The sequence below is a fragment of the Cyprinodon tularosa genome, unplaced genomic scaffold, assembly GCF_016077235.1.
Source record: "Cyprinodon tularosa strain WSP-4 unplaced genomic scaffold, ASM1607723v1 ctg1119, whole genome shotgun sequence".
NCBI lineage: Eukaryota > Metazoa > Chordata > Actinopteri > Cyprinodontiformes > Cyprinodontidae > Cyprinodon > Cyprinodon tularosa.
In genome coordinates, this window is record NW_024037915.1 from 152701 (window position 1) to 172348 (window position 19648).

Sequence of the window (19648 nt, forward strand, 5' to 3'; positions counted from 1 at the left end):
GAGCGGCTGCTGCTGTGATTTCTCCTTAATCAATCCTAATTGATTAAAGGCTGCAGGTGAGAGGCTGGTTCATTAGAAGCTGCTGCGCTCTGCTGACTCAGCAGCTTTTCCTGCCGGTTTTTTGTTTTTGAAGCGTCACACTTTGATTGGAGCCTAAACACGAGTTAAAGGTTTGATGTTGAAATCCGGTTTGTTTACCTCTAGTTATTTAATTAGAAGATAGAAATGAAGCGGATAAAGTTAAGTATGGAATTCACAGAAAGCGGAACTGAAAGCAAAGAAGAAAGTCTTTTTATTCTGAGGAACCATCAGCTGGAGGTTCTTCTAATGAAGGTTCTGTTGGATCTCTCCAGATGGCGCAGTGGCAGGAGCTGCTGAAGTTGGACTCTGCGCTGCAGAAGCGGGTGATGCGTCTGTATGAAGGAAAGTTCCCCACTGAGGTCCGACACTCGCTGAGCCACTGGATAGAGAGCCAGGACTGGTAAGATGACTCGGTTCTGTTGGGTTCTACTGGGTTCTACTGGGTTTGGTTCATTAAAACTTGCGACCGTCCCTCAGACCGGAGCTGCCTTTCCTGAGCTGGCACCTGGTTGCTGTGGAAACGCTGCTCTGTGCTCTGCACAGCTGAAGCTGGTTGAACCGGTTTATAGATCTATTACACGCAGAGCAGACATTTCAAGCCTTCCTATGATTTCCGGATCATGAAAACCAGAATTGTCAGAAATCCTCCTTACAGCTCAGCAGATGTTTGGTTCCATCGATGCAGGAATTGAGGGCAGAGATGGATCATTTCTGACCTTCATCCATGAATATCTCAATGATCTGAGGTCATTTCCTGTAAACTAGAATCACCAAATTAAGAAGGAATCAAACCCTGAAGATTATTTTTTTCTGAATTTGATTTTTAAGCAACAAAAACAAACTTTTTGACTATATGAACATTTTCTGAGTCAGACCTGCATAACCTGCCAAAGGCCACCAGGGGGCGCCCTGGTTTAGATGACCAAGCATGACAAAGCGCTTGTATATTGATTGAGTGGAGAATAATTTGAAGCCTCCTGCTGTTTGGAGAAGCACCTTCAGCTGCAGGTCCTCTGAAGGTCCTTCCTGTTGATCTTTACTGAGCTGCAGGTTCTGACATGTCGACCCAAAACCCGACCAGATTGCAGCAGGTTAGAGGATCTGGATTCAGAGCTTAAAGGAATAGTACACCCAAAACATGATTAGCCTTCATTTTCTACTCACCCCCATGCTGAACAACACTCTGGAGTACTTTTTTGATATCTCAAATGCATCTGGAGATCTGGGAGGCTTCTTGCTGTCTGCTGACATTCAAATAATGGAGGTCTATGGCGCCCGAGGCAGAAAGGTCCACAAAAAACGTGTCAATATTCCTCCATACTGCTCGTCCAATGTATTCCAAGTGTCCTGAGTGGGTAGCGTCCATAATTTACTCGAAACGAAGTCATTTAGAATGTTTTTAGAGCATAAACAGTAGGGTATAGGATTTCCTAAAAGCGCGCGCCTGCGAGTTCACTAGTCTACGGAAACCGCGGCAGACCAAACCAGATGGTCTCCAGAGTGTTGTTCAGCATGGGGGTGAGTAGAAAATGAAGGCTAATCATGTTTTGGGTGTACTATTCCTTTAACTCTGCTTTTAATCTTTTATCCCTTAACCCCACACTGCTCCCCAGGCGCCGCACAATGGCCGCCCACTGCTCCCCAAGGGGAGGGGTTGCATGCAGAGAGGGAATTTCTCCAATGTGAAGTTAAATTATTATTTCCTGTCTAAGCAGAGCAGAATTTAAGTGATTCTGCTTCACATTGACTGATAAAATCCTCAGTTCTTGGTGAAATGATGCTTTGGTTTAAGAGCTGGAGGGTTTTTCTTTTTAAATTTTTTTTTTTTCCACAGCTCCTCCCCCTAACTGACAAACGGGACAAAAAGCGGCTTTTTCTGCTGTTCTAGATGTTGGGGTGAGGAAACCTGCAGCTGATATCTGGTTGTTTTCAGGGATTCTGCAGCCGTGGATGAGGAAGCAGCCAGAGGTTGTTTCCAAGGTCTCCTGGAGCATCTGATGGATCAGTGGAAGCGCTCCGTCCAGGAAAACAACATCCTGCAGGGACCAAACTTCTCAGGGATGAGGGACTGCCTGGAGGTACAGAACAATCTTTTAACAGTCTTATTTGAGATTTGCTGTTGGTAACTTTGCTCTTTGCAGAAGAACTTTCAGGATCAGCCCATGAACTTGGCCGCGCTTCTCTCTGAAAGTCTGAAAGAGGAGAAGATGATCCTGGCCTCAGCCGCTGCGGCTCCGGTGAGCTGAATCCACCGATCCGCTCGTCTCTGAGCTAAACGCCCGAACTAAACCCGTTTGTCCCGCTCAGACCTGCAGCTCTCCTGTCATGACCCCCCCGTGGACAGCCCTGGACAACCAAGTGATGGAGATCAAGCTGCAGATGTCGGTAATGTCTCTCAGTAATTAGTTTTTGGCTGATGGTAGCCCCCCTCCTTCCAGAGTTAGATTAACCAGGCGATGGCTGCCGCCGTCTCTCCTGTTTCTGTGACTCTGGAGGCTGAGATCAACACGTCATTATTGCATTTATTCTTTATTAATGTTCATTTCAAAGCCGATTGGCTTCTTTAAACTTCCAGATGTTTTTGCTCTTTAATATTTACTGAAATCTTAGTCCCGGATGCAGACTGCATCACTTTGCTCTTCAGAGACGTAAATGTTTGTCTACATTCAAGCCAGATTTTAAAGCCAATTTTTCATTTATTAAATGAAATTTTCCTTATTTAAGAGCCTGATTTTCATAAAGTGATGAATATGAAATTTCCCAGGAATCCAGGTATTGACTAAACCTGCGACGGCATAAATCCTTCCTTTTTACACACTGTTCAGGCATGAATTCATTCATCAGCTGGATCAGGAAGCTGGACAGGCTGCTGCTCAGTGTCCATGACGGAGGACATGAAGCTGCCTGTTGCGTAACATCTCACTGATACAGTCAGGAAGCTGGACAGGCTGCTGCTCAGTGTCCATGACGGAGGACATGAAGCTGCCTGTTGCGTAACATCTCACTGATACAGTCAGGAAGCTGGACAGGCTGCTGCTCAGTGTCCATGACGGAGGACATGAAGCTGCCTGTTGCGTAACATCTCACTGATACAGTCAGGAAGCTGGACAGGCTGCTGCTCAGCGTCCATGATGGAGGACATGAAGCTGCCTGTTGCCTAACATCTCACTGATACAGTCAGGAAGCTGGACAGGCTGCTGCTCAGCGTCCATGATGGAGGACATGAAGCTGCCTGTTGCGTAACATCTCACTGATACAGTCAGGAAGCTGGACAGGCTGCTGCTCAGCGTCCATGATGGAGGACATGAAGCTGCCTGTTGCCTAACATCTCACTGATACAGTCAGGAAGCTGGACAGGCTGCTGCTCACAGCAGCACACAGCAGAAAATCTAGAATTGTAAAAGGTTTTCATGTGAGAGAAGGAAAATTCATTTAAACTATTTAATTTATCAAGAACATATTTTGATTTAAAAGCTTTCTTTCTGGTTTCCAGGTTCCTTTATTCTGATTTCTGTAAGTTCTTTTTCCCTCTAGATTCCGTTTGAAGAAGCTGATTTTTCCGTTTCACAAAGAGTTTCCTCTGTTTCTGTTGCCATAGTAACATCCTCCCAGAGCTAACCTGCTTTCCTTCAGTAAACTCGGTGTCCTGTCTCCACTCTCCTTACAGCCAATCACGCTGATTGATTTCCTAATTTAGTCACATTTTGTTGTAGTTTTGTGCATAAAATGCCAAATCCTTCCTTAGGTCCGTTACACACATTAGGTTTTAAAAACAAACATTGCACGTCCATTTGATGAGGAACTTATTAAAGGATAAACGGCATTAATTCACAGAGTGAAAGCTAACCTTTCATATTCAGAAAATTATCTTTATGCAAGCTAACCTTTGACCTTTCAATAATTCCAGACATCCAGACCGTCTCATCCTCACATTAGCAGCATTGCAGACTTTATCAGAACTGGATATCAGTGAGAGAACATTGAGTTAAAGCAGCATCATAGAAAACGGCTCCAGGCTGCATCTCTACCTTCTAGTAGGTTTCTTATGGCTGATAATATGCAGTTTATCCTCTAAAACTGGATGTTTTGTTTATTATTAACCTACTTTGTACTTTTTATCTACTTTATTTATAATGAACCTATTAAAAAAAAAACTACTTTAAAGTTTTACATGAATTCCATGTTTCAGTCACATTGAATGTGCTGATAAAACAACTCAGTTGACAGGATATGAAATTTCTTTGTTTTTGGTTTGTTTAATATGAGCAACAAGCTGAATATTTTATTTATTTTTTCAGAACATGAAGAACTAATGAAATTTTTATATTCCATATAAATAGATTAATTAATTCTGTGGAAAAATATTTAGTTTGACTGAAACAAAAGTTTTCCTAAACGTGTATTCCTGATATCTGGAGAAAAAAACAAAACATTTTTCTTTGTCAAAATGACTTTCAAATAAAATCACATTCTATACGTCTGGAATAAACATTCCAGATGTCTGGAAATTAATTTCAGATTTCCATATTCCTCTTGTTACTAGTCAGAATTTGCATTATTTTAATGAAATTTATTTCAGATATCATAAATAAATATTAATTCAAACTGATAAATGTCAGAGCAGCAAATTAAAATATGTAAACATTTCTAGATGTATAAATTATTTCTAGTATAATTTAGTTTCTTTCTGTAATTCACTTTCTGCAGTAAAAATGTCATTGAGTAACATTTTCGTCTATGAAGACAATTATTTCCTTGACGCACCTTTTTTTTCATGACTAACGAAAACTGACGAGCTAAATGTGGATCTTTGATGATGAAAACCTGACGACTCATGGGTCTGAGGTTTTTGTCGATGACTGAATAAAAATGTCAGCGGGCGGTCGATCAGACATTGTGCTGTAATTAGACCAGCTAAGCGGTATCAGCCGTGCATCTTGTTTGGTCACGCCCCCACCTGGTGTGCAGCGCTGCTCATTCTTCATGACCAGAAATGGATCCTGGCAACAGCAGGTCTGAGAAAATGACTGGGACTGATCCGTTACTGGGTGCTGAACTCTGACTCTGCTCTTCCAGCTGTGCTTGTGCAGAAATACTTTTTTGCGCGGCTTAGCTCAGTCTGCGCTTCACGCTCCACTCTGATGGTTCGCTCTCAGCAGTACGGCTCTTCCTGCTCTCGCTACTTAATTAACTATATGTGGCTGATCATCCTCTGCCAAGCCTACTAAATCCCTTTGTCTAACTATCAAGATTTTTCTTCCAGCTCACAAGAAGTGATGCTAAACATTCTTTAATCTCTACCAAAGGAATCCCTAAATTATAACCAGAGCAAATATTTCATTTCATTTCATTCTGTTTATCTCTGGATAAAGATCCAGATGAAAAGCTGCATAGATCTTTGAATATTTCTCTCTCATTAAAAAATGTTCGGTTTCCTTTAAATATTTCAAAATTTTAGTAGCATATTCATTCATTTTAGGTCTGAGTTGCCATGGCATTACAAGGCAATTATGTAGATTCTCTTTTTATTTTTTTATATATCAAAGGCTGCAGATTTAAATCCACTTTGACCCCTGAGCAGCAGGAACCGAGGGGGAAATTCTCAGAAATAAAACCAAAATTACCAAAGTAGAAAGAATGATTTTCTTCTTTGCTTTTTTTTTTGGAACAATGCAGATTTTATAGATGTGTGTTTAATGCATAATTCATAGTAGGAAGTGTTTGCTTTGGGATGGAAACCTTGGATGTCTAAATCTTTCCTTTATTGGACTATTTGTTAGCTTGTTTATCTGCTATATTAACCAATTGGATCTGTTGAACTAGATCTATTTTCACAGCTTTTCTGAGACACTTTTGTATGTTTATTTTATTGATCTCACAATGGAGAAATTCAGTTTCAGCACTTAACCCCTCCCCTTGGGAAACAGTGGGCTGCCATTGTTCGGCGCCCGGGGAGCAGAGTGGGGTTAAGGGTCTTGTTCAGGGACCCAGAGTGGAGTCTGTGGGGTCGAACTGGGCAGCACAGAGTACTGGTCTAACCACTAGACCAACACTCTCCAAAGTAGGGCATAAATTAATGTAAAAGTTTATTTGAATTCTATAAATCAAAGTTTTCTGCACAACGGCAATATGATCTACATGGCAGCATTCTATGCCCAGCTATTGTAGCATCTAGGATAGAGCTGTCAGTCAAGGAAAGAATGTGGTATTTGTTATTGCAACGTAAAACTGATTAAAACCTTTTAGAGTTTAAGTAGACTAAAACCCACTAAAACATCAGATATCGTAATGACTAAAATGCGACTAAAACTAATAATTTTTGTCCGGAAGACTAAGACTAAATCTAAGACGGCTGCCAGAAACGACACTGTTTAGTAAATCTATTGTTACAGTTCAGTCTAGCAGTGATTTTGATCACTAACTATCTTATTTTAGCGATCTACAAATGGAACAACAGTGTGCTTTTAATAAATATTAAAACGGCTTGCCATAGGCCACCCAATATAAACCTAGGCTTTAACTGGAGCAACAATTGTGTCCGTCCTCCTCTCCTTTGCAGCTGTTTGTCTTTTAAACACATTCTCCTTTTCTTTTCCCCATTAAACTCTAGTTCCAGTGGCTGAAATGGGCACTTTGCTAAAACATGATTTCATCAACAAATAGATTGTCTATTTATTTTTCTGAGGAATGTAGTTTGGGAAGTTTTTACTTATGGCCCAAACTTAATTAAAAATCTCTTGGTGGCCATTTCTGTTCATCAGTGTTTTTTTTTTTTTTTTTTTTTTTTTTTTTTTTTTTTTTTTTTTTTTTTTTTTTTTTTTTAGATACTTTATTAATCCTCAAGGGGAAACTCTGTAGCTCATTGCACACAAGAAGCAGAAAAAGTAAAACGTATAAAAGACATTGAGACAGTAAAAAAATAAAATCTGTTGCTAAACTAGCAGAAAACTAAATAAACTACAGAAACGAAATCAGAAAATCAACATGTTTGATTAAAAGGATTCAGCGGCAGGATGATTTAAGCAGTTTTTTACATTTTCTTTATCTTTTTATATATGATTTTATAATTGTGAAAAAGAGTAACTGCTGTGAATAACTGTTATAAATCTGATGCAGGATCTAAAGAAGGAAGTAAAAATACTGGAAGGTCTGAATGAAGAACTTGACTTCATCCAGAGGACGTGGCAAAGCAAAGGTCAGTCTGAGGCGCTGCAGGAACGCCGTTATCACAGACTTTCAGCTCTGCTTATAGAAATGTTTTCTTTCTTCCACAGTGGAGCAGAACGGCAGACTGGCCCAGACTCAGGCTCAGACTCAGGTGGAACAGGAATGTCTGAAGAGGGCGCTGGTCATTGCAGAAAAAAAGCAGGTCTGAATGCATTCATGTCCGTCTGTGTTCCTGCAGCTGTCTGATCTCATCCCAGATTAAACTCAGTTCTGCTCCTTTTATCACTTCTGATTTCTACAGATATTTTGTTTCTCTCCAACAAAAATTCTAGTTTCATCAAAAAAAAAAAAAGGACCCTCAGATCATGGTGCTGCCACCACCGTGCCTCCCTGGGTGTGGCATTTGCCTTTTCCGTTTCACAAACGGTGACTCTAAAGAAGCGGGCTGTGGACTAAACACAGCTAATAAAAAACGGAAGAGTTTAAGGTTCAGCAAATGTGGAATTTAACAGGAAAGGCGATGGTGATGCGGGGGAGGGGTTTAAGGGCATGCAAGAAATCAAAGGAAGATTTAAAATCAAATTTTTAGCGTTTGGAATAAGAAAAGTAAAGTTTTATTTATTTTTTTCTTCAATGATTGGAAAACAAACTTAGGATCTTCTTAAAAGTCGTGTTTCTCTGAAAGTGCTTTGAAAGGACACTTTAAACCCGTTTATAATAGCTGAAAGTTTGTGATCCAAAAAGGAGAAAATGTTTCTGATGATGTAGCCCAGTTATCAGCCACATAACGGACCAGCAGCCGTGGCTTTAAAATGCTGGGAAACATTTAGCTTGACTGTAGACTTTTAAAAATGGGAGCCAGTTTGTGAAAACTAATGAAGCGAAGGTGTTTTTAGGATTGGCAGCGTTTCCTGAACTAAATGTTTTCCTGTGAAACTAGAACCACCATGTTGCTAAATATAGGATCATCATTATCAGACATCCTCCCTTAAAAATGGCTAAAGCCCGACTCAGATCCCAATTGGGGAGCAGTGGGCTGCCATTGTGCGACACCCGGGGAGCAGTGTTGGGTAAAGGGTCTTGCTCAGGGACCCAGAGTGGAGGCTGTGGGGATTGAACCGGGGGAGCAGGGACTTGGAGTCCCCTCATTAGCTCTTAACTATATATATTTTTTACATCCATCTATGTTTTTTCAGCCTTTTTATAAACTCAGATGCTGGTCAGAACGCTCTGATGCTTCTGGGTTAGTGTGGAATTATTAACCATGCTGAACCGTCTCAGGGGAAAATGGAAACACTGGTATCAACCAAAGTCCGTCTGTAGAGCGCAGACATGCAGATGGACTGGATCTTTGAAACATTTAGTTCTCCGCTGCCAACAGCTCTCAAGTTTCCAGAAATGTTTAATTTGCTGCAAAATTATTATATAAGTATTATTAAGAAAGCTTGTTTTTATTAATGACCTTAAATTCTAAATAGTGAAGAATGTAACTGACTGGTTAGTTTAGCTTACAGGTTACTTCATGTTAACAGGCTCTGTGCCGCGTTGCTCATAGGAGATGTTGCCTCCGTCCCACAGGTTGTGCTGCAACAGTTGCTGAACATGTTAAACCAGGCGTCTCACGTCCAGATGAGTCTCACCGGCGTGGAGCTTCCTGAGTGGAAGCGCAGGCAGCAGCTGGCCAGCATCGGAAGTCCAGAGAACACCAGTCTGGAGCTCCTCCAGAAATGGTGAGCAGGACATTCTGGTCTCCTTGTTGGACACAGAGGACGGAGAATCTTCTGGAAGCTTGTAGTTTCTGTTCTGCATGCAGGTTTACAGCTGTTACCGAGGTTCTTCTTGGAGTGCGTGAACAGCTGCAGAAGATGCTTGAGATGAACCATAAGTACAGTAGACCAGACTCCATGGCAGATTCCATCACACAAATGGATCAGTTCACCCTGAGTTTGATCAGGAACCTTCTAACCAGGTGAGCCTTCCTCTGTCCTCCTTGGCGGCGCAGTGCTCAGCAGCGTGTTTATGGGCTCTGCTTGTGCCGTGCAGCGCACTGGTGGTAGAGAAGCAGCCCGTCATGCAGAACTTACCTCATCGACCTCTGATCCTGAAGACCGGCGTTCGCTTCAAGGTGACAGTCAGGTAAGGCAGAGCTTGGATCTAAAGCAAGACCGACTCTGTGTTTCCACTGGTTAAAGGGGATTATCAGAAATGATGTTGGGTTCTCATCCAGCCGGGTTCTTTTACGAGGTTTGGCTGGACCCTCTCTCTCAGTGAGGCATGTGTCCAGGAAATGGTTGGTCTTAGTCATTCGGTGCTTTCAGGAGCGCCCCCTGGAGGTCAGTAGGGAGGAAATGAAACCAAAGTTTTGAATCCTAGAAGGTTCTATAGGAGCGGAGCCCTGATGACGCCATATGTAGCTTCTGATTGGTCCTCCAGCATGTCACAGGTGTGACTCTTAGTATAATTACTTGAAAAGCGCATGCAAATCATTATTCGGAGCTCCAGCTAAATCTCGATAATTTTTTTATTTTTTTTGTTAGCCTGTTTGATGAAAAGTTGTCCCCCTTCTCATCATTTCTCAACGCTTCTGTTGGATTTTTCATCTGAGATACAATCAGGAAATAGAAACCAAGCATAAACTGTTTGTTCTGCAATAAACTGTAAATTAACTAAAAAAGAAAAAAACCTCAGTCTGTTGATCTTTTCCCTTTTTCCTGTCAGGTTCTTGGCAAACCTTCTTGCTTTTAAGGATTTGCTGAAGGTCAAGCCTGTTTTTGACAAGTAAGTCAAACTATTCACTTCAAAACAATTTTATTTTCAGATCTTCTATTTGACCCTAAATGAGCCTTTTTTATTCTGAACCAGGGATGTTAAAGAAGAACAGACTGTCAGTTGGTAAGAAGGAAATCACATGGATAACATGTTTTATAGCGAACTGAGGGAATTAAGTCTTTTTTTTATTGTTTGGAGGTTTCGCCTGTTTGACTTCACTGTTGACCACAGTAAAGTTCTGGATGTGGACGGACCCGACGGAGCGCTGAGGGCTGCCTTCGAGCACATGGTTGGAAAAATAAAAGTAAATCGCATCAGCAGTCGGTGAGAAATGATGACTCATCCGTTTCTGTTTTCAGTCCCTGAAGGAGAAAAAATCCCGGACTAAAGGCTCCTGTGAGGTGAGAGACTGGATGTGTTTGATAGCTGCAGCTCCTGGTCCAATACTTAAGCTGGTGGTTTAATGTTGATGCAATGTTGCAGCCATGGATTGGATCATACAGGAGCCAAACTCTCTATCCAAGACTATTTTCCTTTGGGACATTCAAATCTAACTAAATTCCTTTAGTGAGAAGCTGTGGAAATCTATAAGTCTGACTGAGAACCACATGGATGAAGAGAAAGCTGAGGCCTGTCCACATGCTACCTTTAACCTCCTTATCTACAATCTTTAATATTTAAAGTTTCCTTTGTGGTGGGCGTGTTTTGGTGGCACACGACCCATGTATGGAGGCCTTGGTCCTTGGCGTGGGCAACCTGGGTTCTGGGGTCCTTTCCTGCACGTCTCTGCCCCGCTCTCATGCCCCCCCCCCCCTCCTGTCAGCCTATTGTCCATAAAAAAGAGCCACTATTGTTATAAAAACTAAAAAAAAAAGAAGTTTGTTTTATTGGTAAATGGCTCCTGGTCTGACTCCACATTACAACCAACTCAACATGTTGAATCAAAATGTAGGATAAAGAAAATTATGTTGACTAAGAATGAAGCCAGAAAGTTTGAGTGGATTTAAAACGCTGTTTTAATTTAGCCCTAGAAAGACTTGTGGTGGTCCCTCCATCACAGACATTGCCTGCTCTCAGGGTTTCCTCTGGTCCTCTGCGTCATCCTTTTACCTCCAGCAGTTAGCCTTCAGAGGATAGCCTCTGCTGGCTGTCATCTCTTCCTGCTAGTAAACCGCGACTCAACATGTTTGACATCATCGGCCTGGTGTTGGACATTCTTCCAGTTCCTGTTCTGTTGTGGTTCTGTTATTCCCTGAAAGAGAGCCATCATCATTAGACAAATGGCAAACCTTAGTGGGCTGATGCCAAACGCTTTGGTGCCGGTTTAGGATTTCTGATGTTTAAACCTTTAGCGATTATAGCTTTATGAACAATAGAGAAAACACGTGAGCATGGTGCACCATCGGCCTCCTCGTCGTACACAACCAGAAGCACATGAAATGATTACAGTTTTATGACGAATCTGTTCTGGTCCAACCAGAGTCCTCTGACGGTCACAGAGGAGCTCCACATCATTCGCTTTGTGGCTGTTCTGCATTACGCTGGAGAAAAGTTCAACATCGAGGTGAGTGATGGTGGAAAGGTTTCTCTCTCTCATGGTGAGAAGACTTTGGATTGGGCGGGGTAGCGGATTATTTGACTGTTATGGCTTTGATATTGGACAGGCCAGCTCCCTGCCTGTGGTCATCGTCTCCAGTTCCAACCAGGTCCCCAGTGCCTGGGCCGCAATCATGTGGTCCAACATGGTGTCCACTGGTGAACCGATGGTAAGAAGTGCTCCTTAATCGGAGTGAGAAAACGCATGCAGCCTCTGCTGAAGCAAACCTGTTAAAGAGTGGACGTTATGTCCTGTAGAACCTGTCGCTGTTTCTGGATCCTCCTGCGCTCACCTGGCAGCAGGTGGCACAGCTTCTGAACTGGCAGTTCTTATCTGTGGGCCGGCGGGGGCTGGATCAGGACCAGCTCTCAGTTCTTCAAGACAAAATCATGGGTAGGTGGACGTCTTGGACCATAAGTTGTTAAATTCTCTTTAACAAGTTTTAGAAATGAATGCAATGGTTTGGATCTGGAACCAGTTCGAACTCTGTTTAATTATCTGCTAAGCTAATTAGCTACTTCACATAAAAATTCAATTGAAGGCTAATCTATCTTAATCTCAGATAATCCTGAAGGTCTGCTGTGCTGGAGCAAGTTCTCCAAGGTAAGTTTCAGAACTATTTATCTGTTATTACAACTTCATGCATCTCAGGATTTTGAAGGAGCTTCAACGTCCCCCATGGGTGCTGATTTCTTAAGCCTCCCAGTGTTTCTATCCTGTAGAGCTCTCTGGTACTTTCTTCAAGGGTTGATTTTTAGAAATTATCAATCTTCATGGTGAAGTAGAGGAGTCTAATGCTACGTTCACACCGAACACGCTTTGAGCAGCAAAAGCAGTTGGTTTACATTTAAAGTCTATGGTTGACACACATCAACGAACATCAATTTCAATTCAGTTTATTTATATAGCGCCAATTCACAACTCATTATTCTGATTTAACGTCATTGATCTCACACTGGAGAAATTCACCTCTGCATTTAACCCGTCCCCTTGTAGAGCAGTGGGGGCTCCTTGAACCCTAGTGGGCCTCAGCAGATGGCCGCTCACGCTGAGCCTGGTTCTGCTGGGGGTTTCTTCCTGTTCAAAGGGAGTTTTTCCTCTCCACTGTCGCTACAAGCATGCTTAGTGTGAGGGATTGCTGAAGAGTCAATGAGTCGATGCAGTCAGCTGGTTTTCCTTAGATAGAAAAAAATTAACCAATCTCACTGGATGATCTGGTTGATCTGAATCTATAAAATGAGTTGATGTGAATTAGATCTATAGAAATAAACTTATTAGAATGGAATTGTCAGGCCGTCCCAAATAAACGTTGTCAGCAGACCTCAGGGTGTTTTGTTTCCGCCAACCAATGACCACAGATTGGTAAAAAAAAAAAGTAGGTTTAATTCAGTGTTTATTTAGCTGAGTTATGGTTGGAGATGCATCATGTTCATTCAGGAGATTCATCTCCTGAATGAACATGATGTGATGGTAGGAATTTGCTTGCACTGCGTCATTGACAGGCATTTAATTTACCTTCATCATTCAGGTTTAACACATAAAAACTCAAACCCATGAAGAAGCATCAGGTTCAAAGAATCGTCAGAGTCACATTAAATGTTCAAAGTTAGCCAGTCTGAACATTTGTCCAAATCTAATATCATGGCTTATGGTCTATCGCCCGTCCCCGTTGGCATGAAATATTCCGTTACATCAATGATTCCTTTTTCATGGCGTAGGATGAAAGTGTCTGGATGTGGATCGATGGGATCCTGGATCTCATCAAGAAATATCTGTCCGAGCTTTGGCAGAACGGGTAAGATCTCTCCGGTTCTGGTTACAATGCATCTCTTCCTGCTTTTATTCACCAATATTCATTTGAGGATATTTATTTTTCCAGCTATATTATGGGTTTCGTGAGCAAACGGAGAACAAGTTCCTTGTTGCTGAAAAAACCAACCGGGACATTTCTGATCCGGTTCAGTGAAAGCATCAGAGATGGAGCCATAACCTTCAGCTGGGTGGACCATTCCTCTGGAGGTTTGTTTTAGGCGTTAAGGGACGCTTCCAGAAGCCCACTTTCACAGGGACCAAATGATCTTGCAGAGACCAAGAGAAGAGGGTCCTTTAAGAGTCAGCATTTCTTCATCATTCAGCTTATATTGCTTCTCTGCAGAGTCACATGTCCATGCTGTGCAGCCCTATACCAAGAAGGAGCTGTCTGTGTTGTCTCTGCCCGATGCAATCAACCACTACACCCTGACCACCCAGGGAAGGAGTTCCAACCCCCTCCTCTATCTCTACCCCGACATCCCCAAAGACTCAGCCTTTGGAAACTACTACCAGGTCTCTGGTAAGGAATCATGCCTAACATTGTGCTCTTTTATTTGCAATGATTGGTGATGATGCAACAACGAGGAGTTTTTTTCCCCCTCTTTAAATGGTATAAAATCCATTCAATTATTCACTCACTGTTTTCTTTTGCTACGTTGAACACTGATTTTAAACAAGAATATGAGGGAGTGAAGTCGGTAGGCCGACTCACCCGACTCCAAACGGATCATTGCTGAAACAGGGATGATCAATGGTCTTAATGAAATCCAAACGTCACATTTTGCATTATCAAATTGTAGTGGGAAAAAAGTATTAATCTATTCATTCTAGTTAAATAAACGGAGATAGATGGATTTCACTCAGTCGGCACTTTATTCATATCTTTGCAAAGAGAGAACAGTTCATCATGCAGCCCTAATGGCAGCATTCTGCTCTGTTCTGATCTGAGCAGCGTTCGTTCCTCCTTACTGACAATAATGGAAAGCAGTCAGAGTCAAAACTAATTACAGACACTTTGGTTAAACAGTAACAGGTTATGAATAAACCTGGAGAAAGAATTTGGTTTGTTATGGAAGAAGCTCTGTCTGGTCTACAAACACCATCCTGCAGAGAAATGTGCGGCCTTCAAGGTGAAACTGGGTGAAAACTTTTAGTGAGTAAATAAGATAAATTAATATATAATAGAATAAAAATTTAAATTTGCCGACAACAGACAATCCTTTCTATTATAAAAGGATATCCTTGTGTGATCGATAATAAAAAGGAAAATTAATGAATATATGTAAAGAAAGCTAAAAACTAAGAAAACAAAATAAAAAAATATATCAAAAATGCACTCCTACATTCAAGTCAGTGGAAAATGTTAAATGATTATAATAGATGGAAAAGATTGATAGCTCAAATATGTAACCAATAAATGGAGCCCTGGAATCACATCCTAGTTGGCAAAAACATTTAACTGTTTTCCCCATGAACTTTTTAATGGTAAAAGCTCAATTTGCTGAACATTTTAAATTATAGTTATCAGTTACTGTTTTTGTTTCCCTGGAAAGAGACGGGCAAAAAAAAAAACTCACTACACTGTTCAGAATTATTAGGCAAGGTTTATTTTTGAGGATTATTTTTATTATTGGGCTTCAATTGTTCTCAATCAACCCAAAATACTCCTTAATGTCAAAGTTTCATATGTTGGAAGTTTTTTTCTTTTTCTTTTTTTTTATGATTTGGCCATTTTATGAGGATGTCTGTGTGCAGGTAAATATTACTGTGCAGAATTATTAGGAAACATAATAAAAAAACCAAATGTATACCCAGCTCACTTATTTATTTTCACTTGGTAAACCAATATAAAAACTCAATATTCAGAAACATTTGCGACATTTAGAAACAAAAAAACAACAAATCAGTGACCAATCTATCCTCCTTTCTCCACCATGACGCTCTAAATCCTTCCATCCATAGATTCTGTCAGAGTCTTGATCTGTGTGAGATCCTCATGGCGTGCAGCAGCCTCCACAGCCTCCCAGACACTGTTTTCCCTCCCTGTAGATCTCACCTTTCACGAAGGACCACAGGTTCTCCATGGGGTTCAGATCAGGTGACCAAGGCGGCCATGTCATTATTTTTTCTCCTTTTAGCCTTTTTCTGGCCGCCATGCTGTGGTGTATTCTGATGCGTGTGACGGAGCATCGTCCTGCAGGAATATCAGGTTTTTCTGGAATGATGGCGACTTCTTCTTGTTCCGCTGTTTGAAGAAGGTGTCTTCCAGAAACTGGCAGTAGATCTGGAAGTTGATCTTGACTTCATCATCAACCTGAAAAGGTCCCACAGGCTCATCTTTGATGATAGCAGCCCATAGCATTACCCCACCTCCACCTTGCTGGCATCTGAGTGGATAAGGAACTTGCTGCCCTTTACTGATCCAGCCTGGTGTCCATCCATCCATCTGGCCCATCTAGACTCTCTCTCATTCCATCAGAGCAAAACACCTTGGAGGAATCAGTCTGCAGAGATTTCTTGTTCCAATCTTGACATTTTGTCTCGTGCGTCTTGTTCGAAGGTGGCCTTTTTTCAGCTTTACTTACCTTGGCCAGGTCCCTGAGGATTGAGCACCTTGTGCTTCTCGGCGCTCCAGACATGTTGCAGCTCTGAAATATGGCCCAACTGGTGGCTAATGGCTTCCTGGCAGCTTCACGCTTCATCCTTCTCAATTCGTGGCGAGTTATTTTGCGTCGTCTTTTCTCAACACGCTTCTTGCGTCCCTGTTGGCTATTTGCCATGAACCACCTGATTTCACGATGATCCCGCTTCAACAGCTCGGTTATTTCCAAACTGCTGCACCCCTCTCAAAGACATCTGACAATTTTTGACTTTTCAGAATCTGTCAAATATCTTTTCTCACCCATTCTGCCAAAGGAAAGGAAGTTGCCCAATAAGCACACCTTATATAGGATGTTGTCATTAGGCCACACCCCATCCCACTACAGAGATGCACACCACCTGATTTACTGAACTGGTAGTTGGCTTCCAGGCCTCTACAGCGGAGTTGGACATGTATGAAAAGGATGATGTGGTCGAAATACTAATTTTCCTAATAATTCTTCACACAGTGTACAAGGTATCAATCAAATGATTAACCTGAGCTAAACACAACAGTCAAAAAAAAAAAAAATCAATCTCAATGCAAAATGTTAAAATCATAAAACAAAGATGTTTCACACAGATTGAGTTCAGCTCTTCAGAATCAGGGTCAGTCAAAGCACACATAGAAAAGTTGGAGGATTTAATCTCAGCGCTCCTCTTTCCCAACGGTAGCTGATATGACCCGATCATCAGAGTTCATTCTAATCCAGAAATCTCTGCCAATACTGACCATCAGCCATCAGCTGCTCATCTAACACTTGGACTTTCTTTTGTAGTAAGAAACATTTAGTTTTAACACTTTAAGTGATGAAAATCACTGATTTAATAGTTCATAAGTTTTAAGTGATATACATGTGTGTTAATATATGGAGGAAAGGATAATAAAATTCTCTCAGATTTTCATTCAGAAAAATTTAAATCAAATCAAGATTAAACAATAGATTTTATTCTATTGGATTATATTATCCATTCTTTTTCTTCTATTAGGTGTTATTTTGTTTACATTTTTAACACTGCACAGTCAAATTAACCATCACCTTTACTGTCTTAGTCAGAACCTCAGACATTCATGGCGCAGGGAGAAAAATCAACATACTACCAAATCATTAAGAGATAAAGCTAATCTCTCTGAGTGGTTGTTGTGGGAATAGAAAATTGGGCTTGCTTCAATCTAACTCTATAGTTATACTGCTATATGCTTAGACTGAGAGGTCAGTGAGTCGATGCAATCAGCTGGTTTTCCTCAGAAAGCTTTAACCAATCTGACTGTATTATCTCTGTGCCTTTACATGACATGTTTTGTGAATTGGTGCTTTATAAATTTAATTGGCTGACCGTGCCCATCCCCCAAGACACAGTGAACATGTGACAAGCTTACTTTGAATTTTTTTTTATCCTCGTAGGGCTACCTATAGCTCAGGTAGCCCACCACTGGCCACCCATCCCTTGAGAGCTGCCTGGCTGACTTTAAGGTATTTAGTTTGAGCTCATGACAACTCAAAGTCCCTTGACCTGTCCCTCATCTTTCTATAGTCATGGCCAAAAGTATTGAGAATGACACAATATTATATTTTCACATGATCTGCTGCCCTCTGGTTTTCATGTGTGTACGTCAGATGCTGTCATCACATACAGAAATAAAATTGCAATCATGAGTAACAGAATCAGTTAATGCAGCAAGTCAATATTTGCAGTGTTGACCCCTCTTCTTCAGGACATTTCTCCCTGTCTGCTCTCAACTTCTGGACCAAATCCTGACTGATAGCATCCGTTCTGCACAATCAATGCTTGCATTTGCTCAGAAGGTTTTCGTTTGTCCGCCGTCTCTTGATGATTGACCACAAGTTTTCAATAAGTTTAAGATCAGGGGAGTTTCCAGGCCACGGACCCAACATCTCTCTGTTTGGTTCCCTGAGCCAGTTAGATATCAGCTTTGCTTTATGGCGAGGTGCTCCATCATGCTGCAAAAGGCATTGTTCATCATGATGAATGGTTTCAGGATGCTTTACAGTCGGCATGAGACCAGACTGGTGCTAGCGCTCACCTGGTCTTCTCCCAACAAGCTGTTTTCCAGATGTCCCAAACAATGGGAAAGGGGATTGATGAGAGGAAATGACTTTCCCCCAGTCCTCAGCAGTCCACTCCCTGTACCTTTAGCAGAATATCAGTCTGTCCCTGATGGTTTTCCTGGAGAGAAGTGGCTTCTTTGCTGCCCTCCTTGAGACCAGGCCTTGCTCCAAGAGTCTCCGCCTCACAGTGCATGCAGATGCACTCACACCTGCCTGCTGCCATTCCTGAGCAAGCTCTGCACCGCTGGTAGCCCGATCCCGCAGCTGAAACACTTTAAAGAGACCATCCACACCTGTGTTAATGGAGCAATCACTGAAACCATGTTAGCTGGTCCTTTGAAGGCAGGGCTGTAATGACGTTGAAATGTGTTTTGGGGGATAAAGTTCATTTTCTTGGCAAATATTGACTTTGCAATTAATTTCTGTTACGCTGATCACTCTTTAGAATATTTTGGAGTAAGTGCAAATTGCCGTTATAAAAACTGAAGCAGTAGACTTAATAACATTTGAATTATACTCAAAACGTTTGGCCATGGCTGTACACTGGGCCTCATGCAGCAACATTTTGTTGTTCTTTTTATAAATTTCTCTTCCCAAAGGCAATTGGCTAAATGGTCCAATAAAACCAAAGTTGTATAAAAAAAAATATGAAAATCCAAAAAGGGGAAAACTAAGTGGTGGAGATAATCTAAGAAAGTCCCATGGACATTCAAGCTGCTTGTTCATTTTTAAACTAAAGGTTTTTGTGCTAATAGACTGAAATCGGTTTTATTGAAGAAAATTTCAAATCATGTTAAATGCTTATAAATGAAATCTAAAAAGTTTTCAGGCTCCAGTAATTGCTTGTTTGTCTGTTTAGGACCTTCTACAACCAATAATAACATTAAGGAATACGTCCAGAGGATTCTTGCTGTTGTTTCTATGTAAGTTTCTGCTAAAGTTAAGCCATTTCCATCACAAAGTTTTGATATTTTCTTTTGCTGAAGTAAGGAAATAATGTATTTTCTGAACAGCAACCCAACTCCTCCTCCATCACCACCCAGAGATGTGCCACCAATGGACATTGAAAGTTTGGAGCCAAGCGATTGGTTGGAGGACATTTTATCTTGCCTAATGGAGCCAGAATTCCTTCAACTGGCCCCTCAGGAAGACTTCCAGCATGTTGATTTCCCCCTCAGTGACAGTATGGATCACTGAATCCATCATCACAATAAATCACGGCAGATCTCACAGATTAGTGAATGCAAAAAATATAAATGGCTTTTGTTGTAACTCAGTGGCCAATTTCAGGTGTCAGGGAGCAGTAGGAAAGCCCAGACAATTTCCTCTCCTGGTAGAATCCCAAGTAGAAATTGGCCTCCATTCCACATTCTGACTCCTCTGAACATCACTCTGTTCTCCGTATGTTATCTCCATAAGTGTTCTCCATATGTAGTCTCTGTTGTTCTCCATAAAAATCCAGAGCGTGTCCATTTTTTGCTCCGGTCTGTTGGAATCCGACCAGGTCAAG

The 19648-nt window shown here is 41.4% G+C and overlaps 1 protein-coding gene across 1 annotated transcript; it reads left to right on the top strand.

The window, feature by feature from the left end:
- On the top strand, positions 1–19410 carry LOC119792770 (signal transducer and activator of transcription 1-alpha/beta-like). The gene is made up of 23 exons (XM_038299547.1): positions 1–56; positions 354–481; positions 2015–2159; positions 2223–2318; positions 2389–2466; positions 7198–7276; positions 7356–7450; positions 8827–8978; positions 9062–9217; positions 9292–9384; positions 9967–10026; positions 10111–10140; positions 10216–10306; positions 10377–10418; positions 11498–11581; positions 11682–11783; positions 11872–12007; positions 12177–12217; positions 13333–13409; positions 13494–13633; positions 13770–13946; positions 18998–19061; positions 19152–19410. Exons 2-23 carry the CDS (start codon positions 354–356, stop codon positions 19333–19335), a joined length of 2250 nt encoding a protein of 749 aa, XP_038155475.1. The 5' UTR covers positions 1–56; the 3' UTR covers positions 19336–19410.
- The last annotated feature ends 238 nt before the right edge of the window (positions 19411–19648 follow it).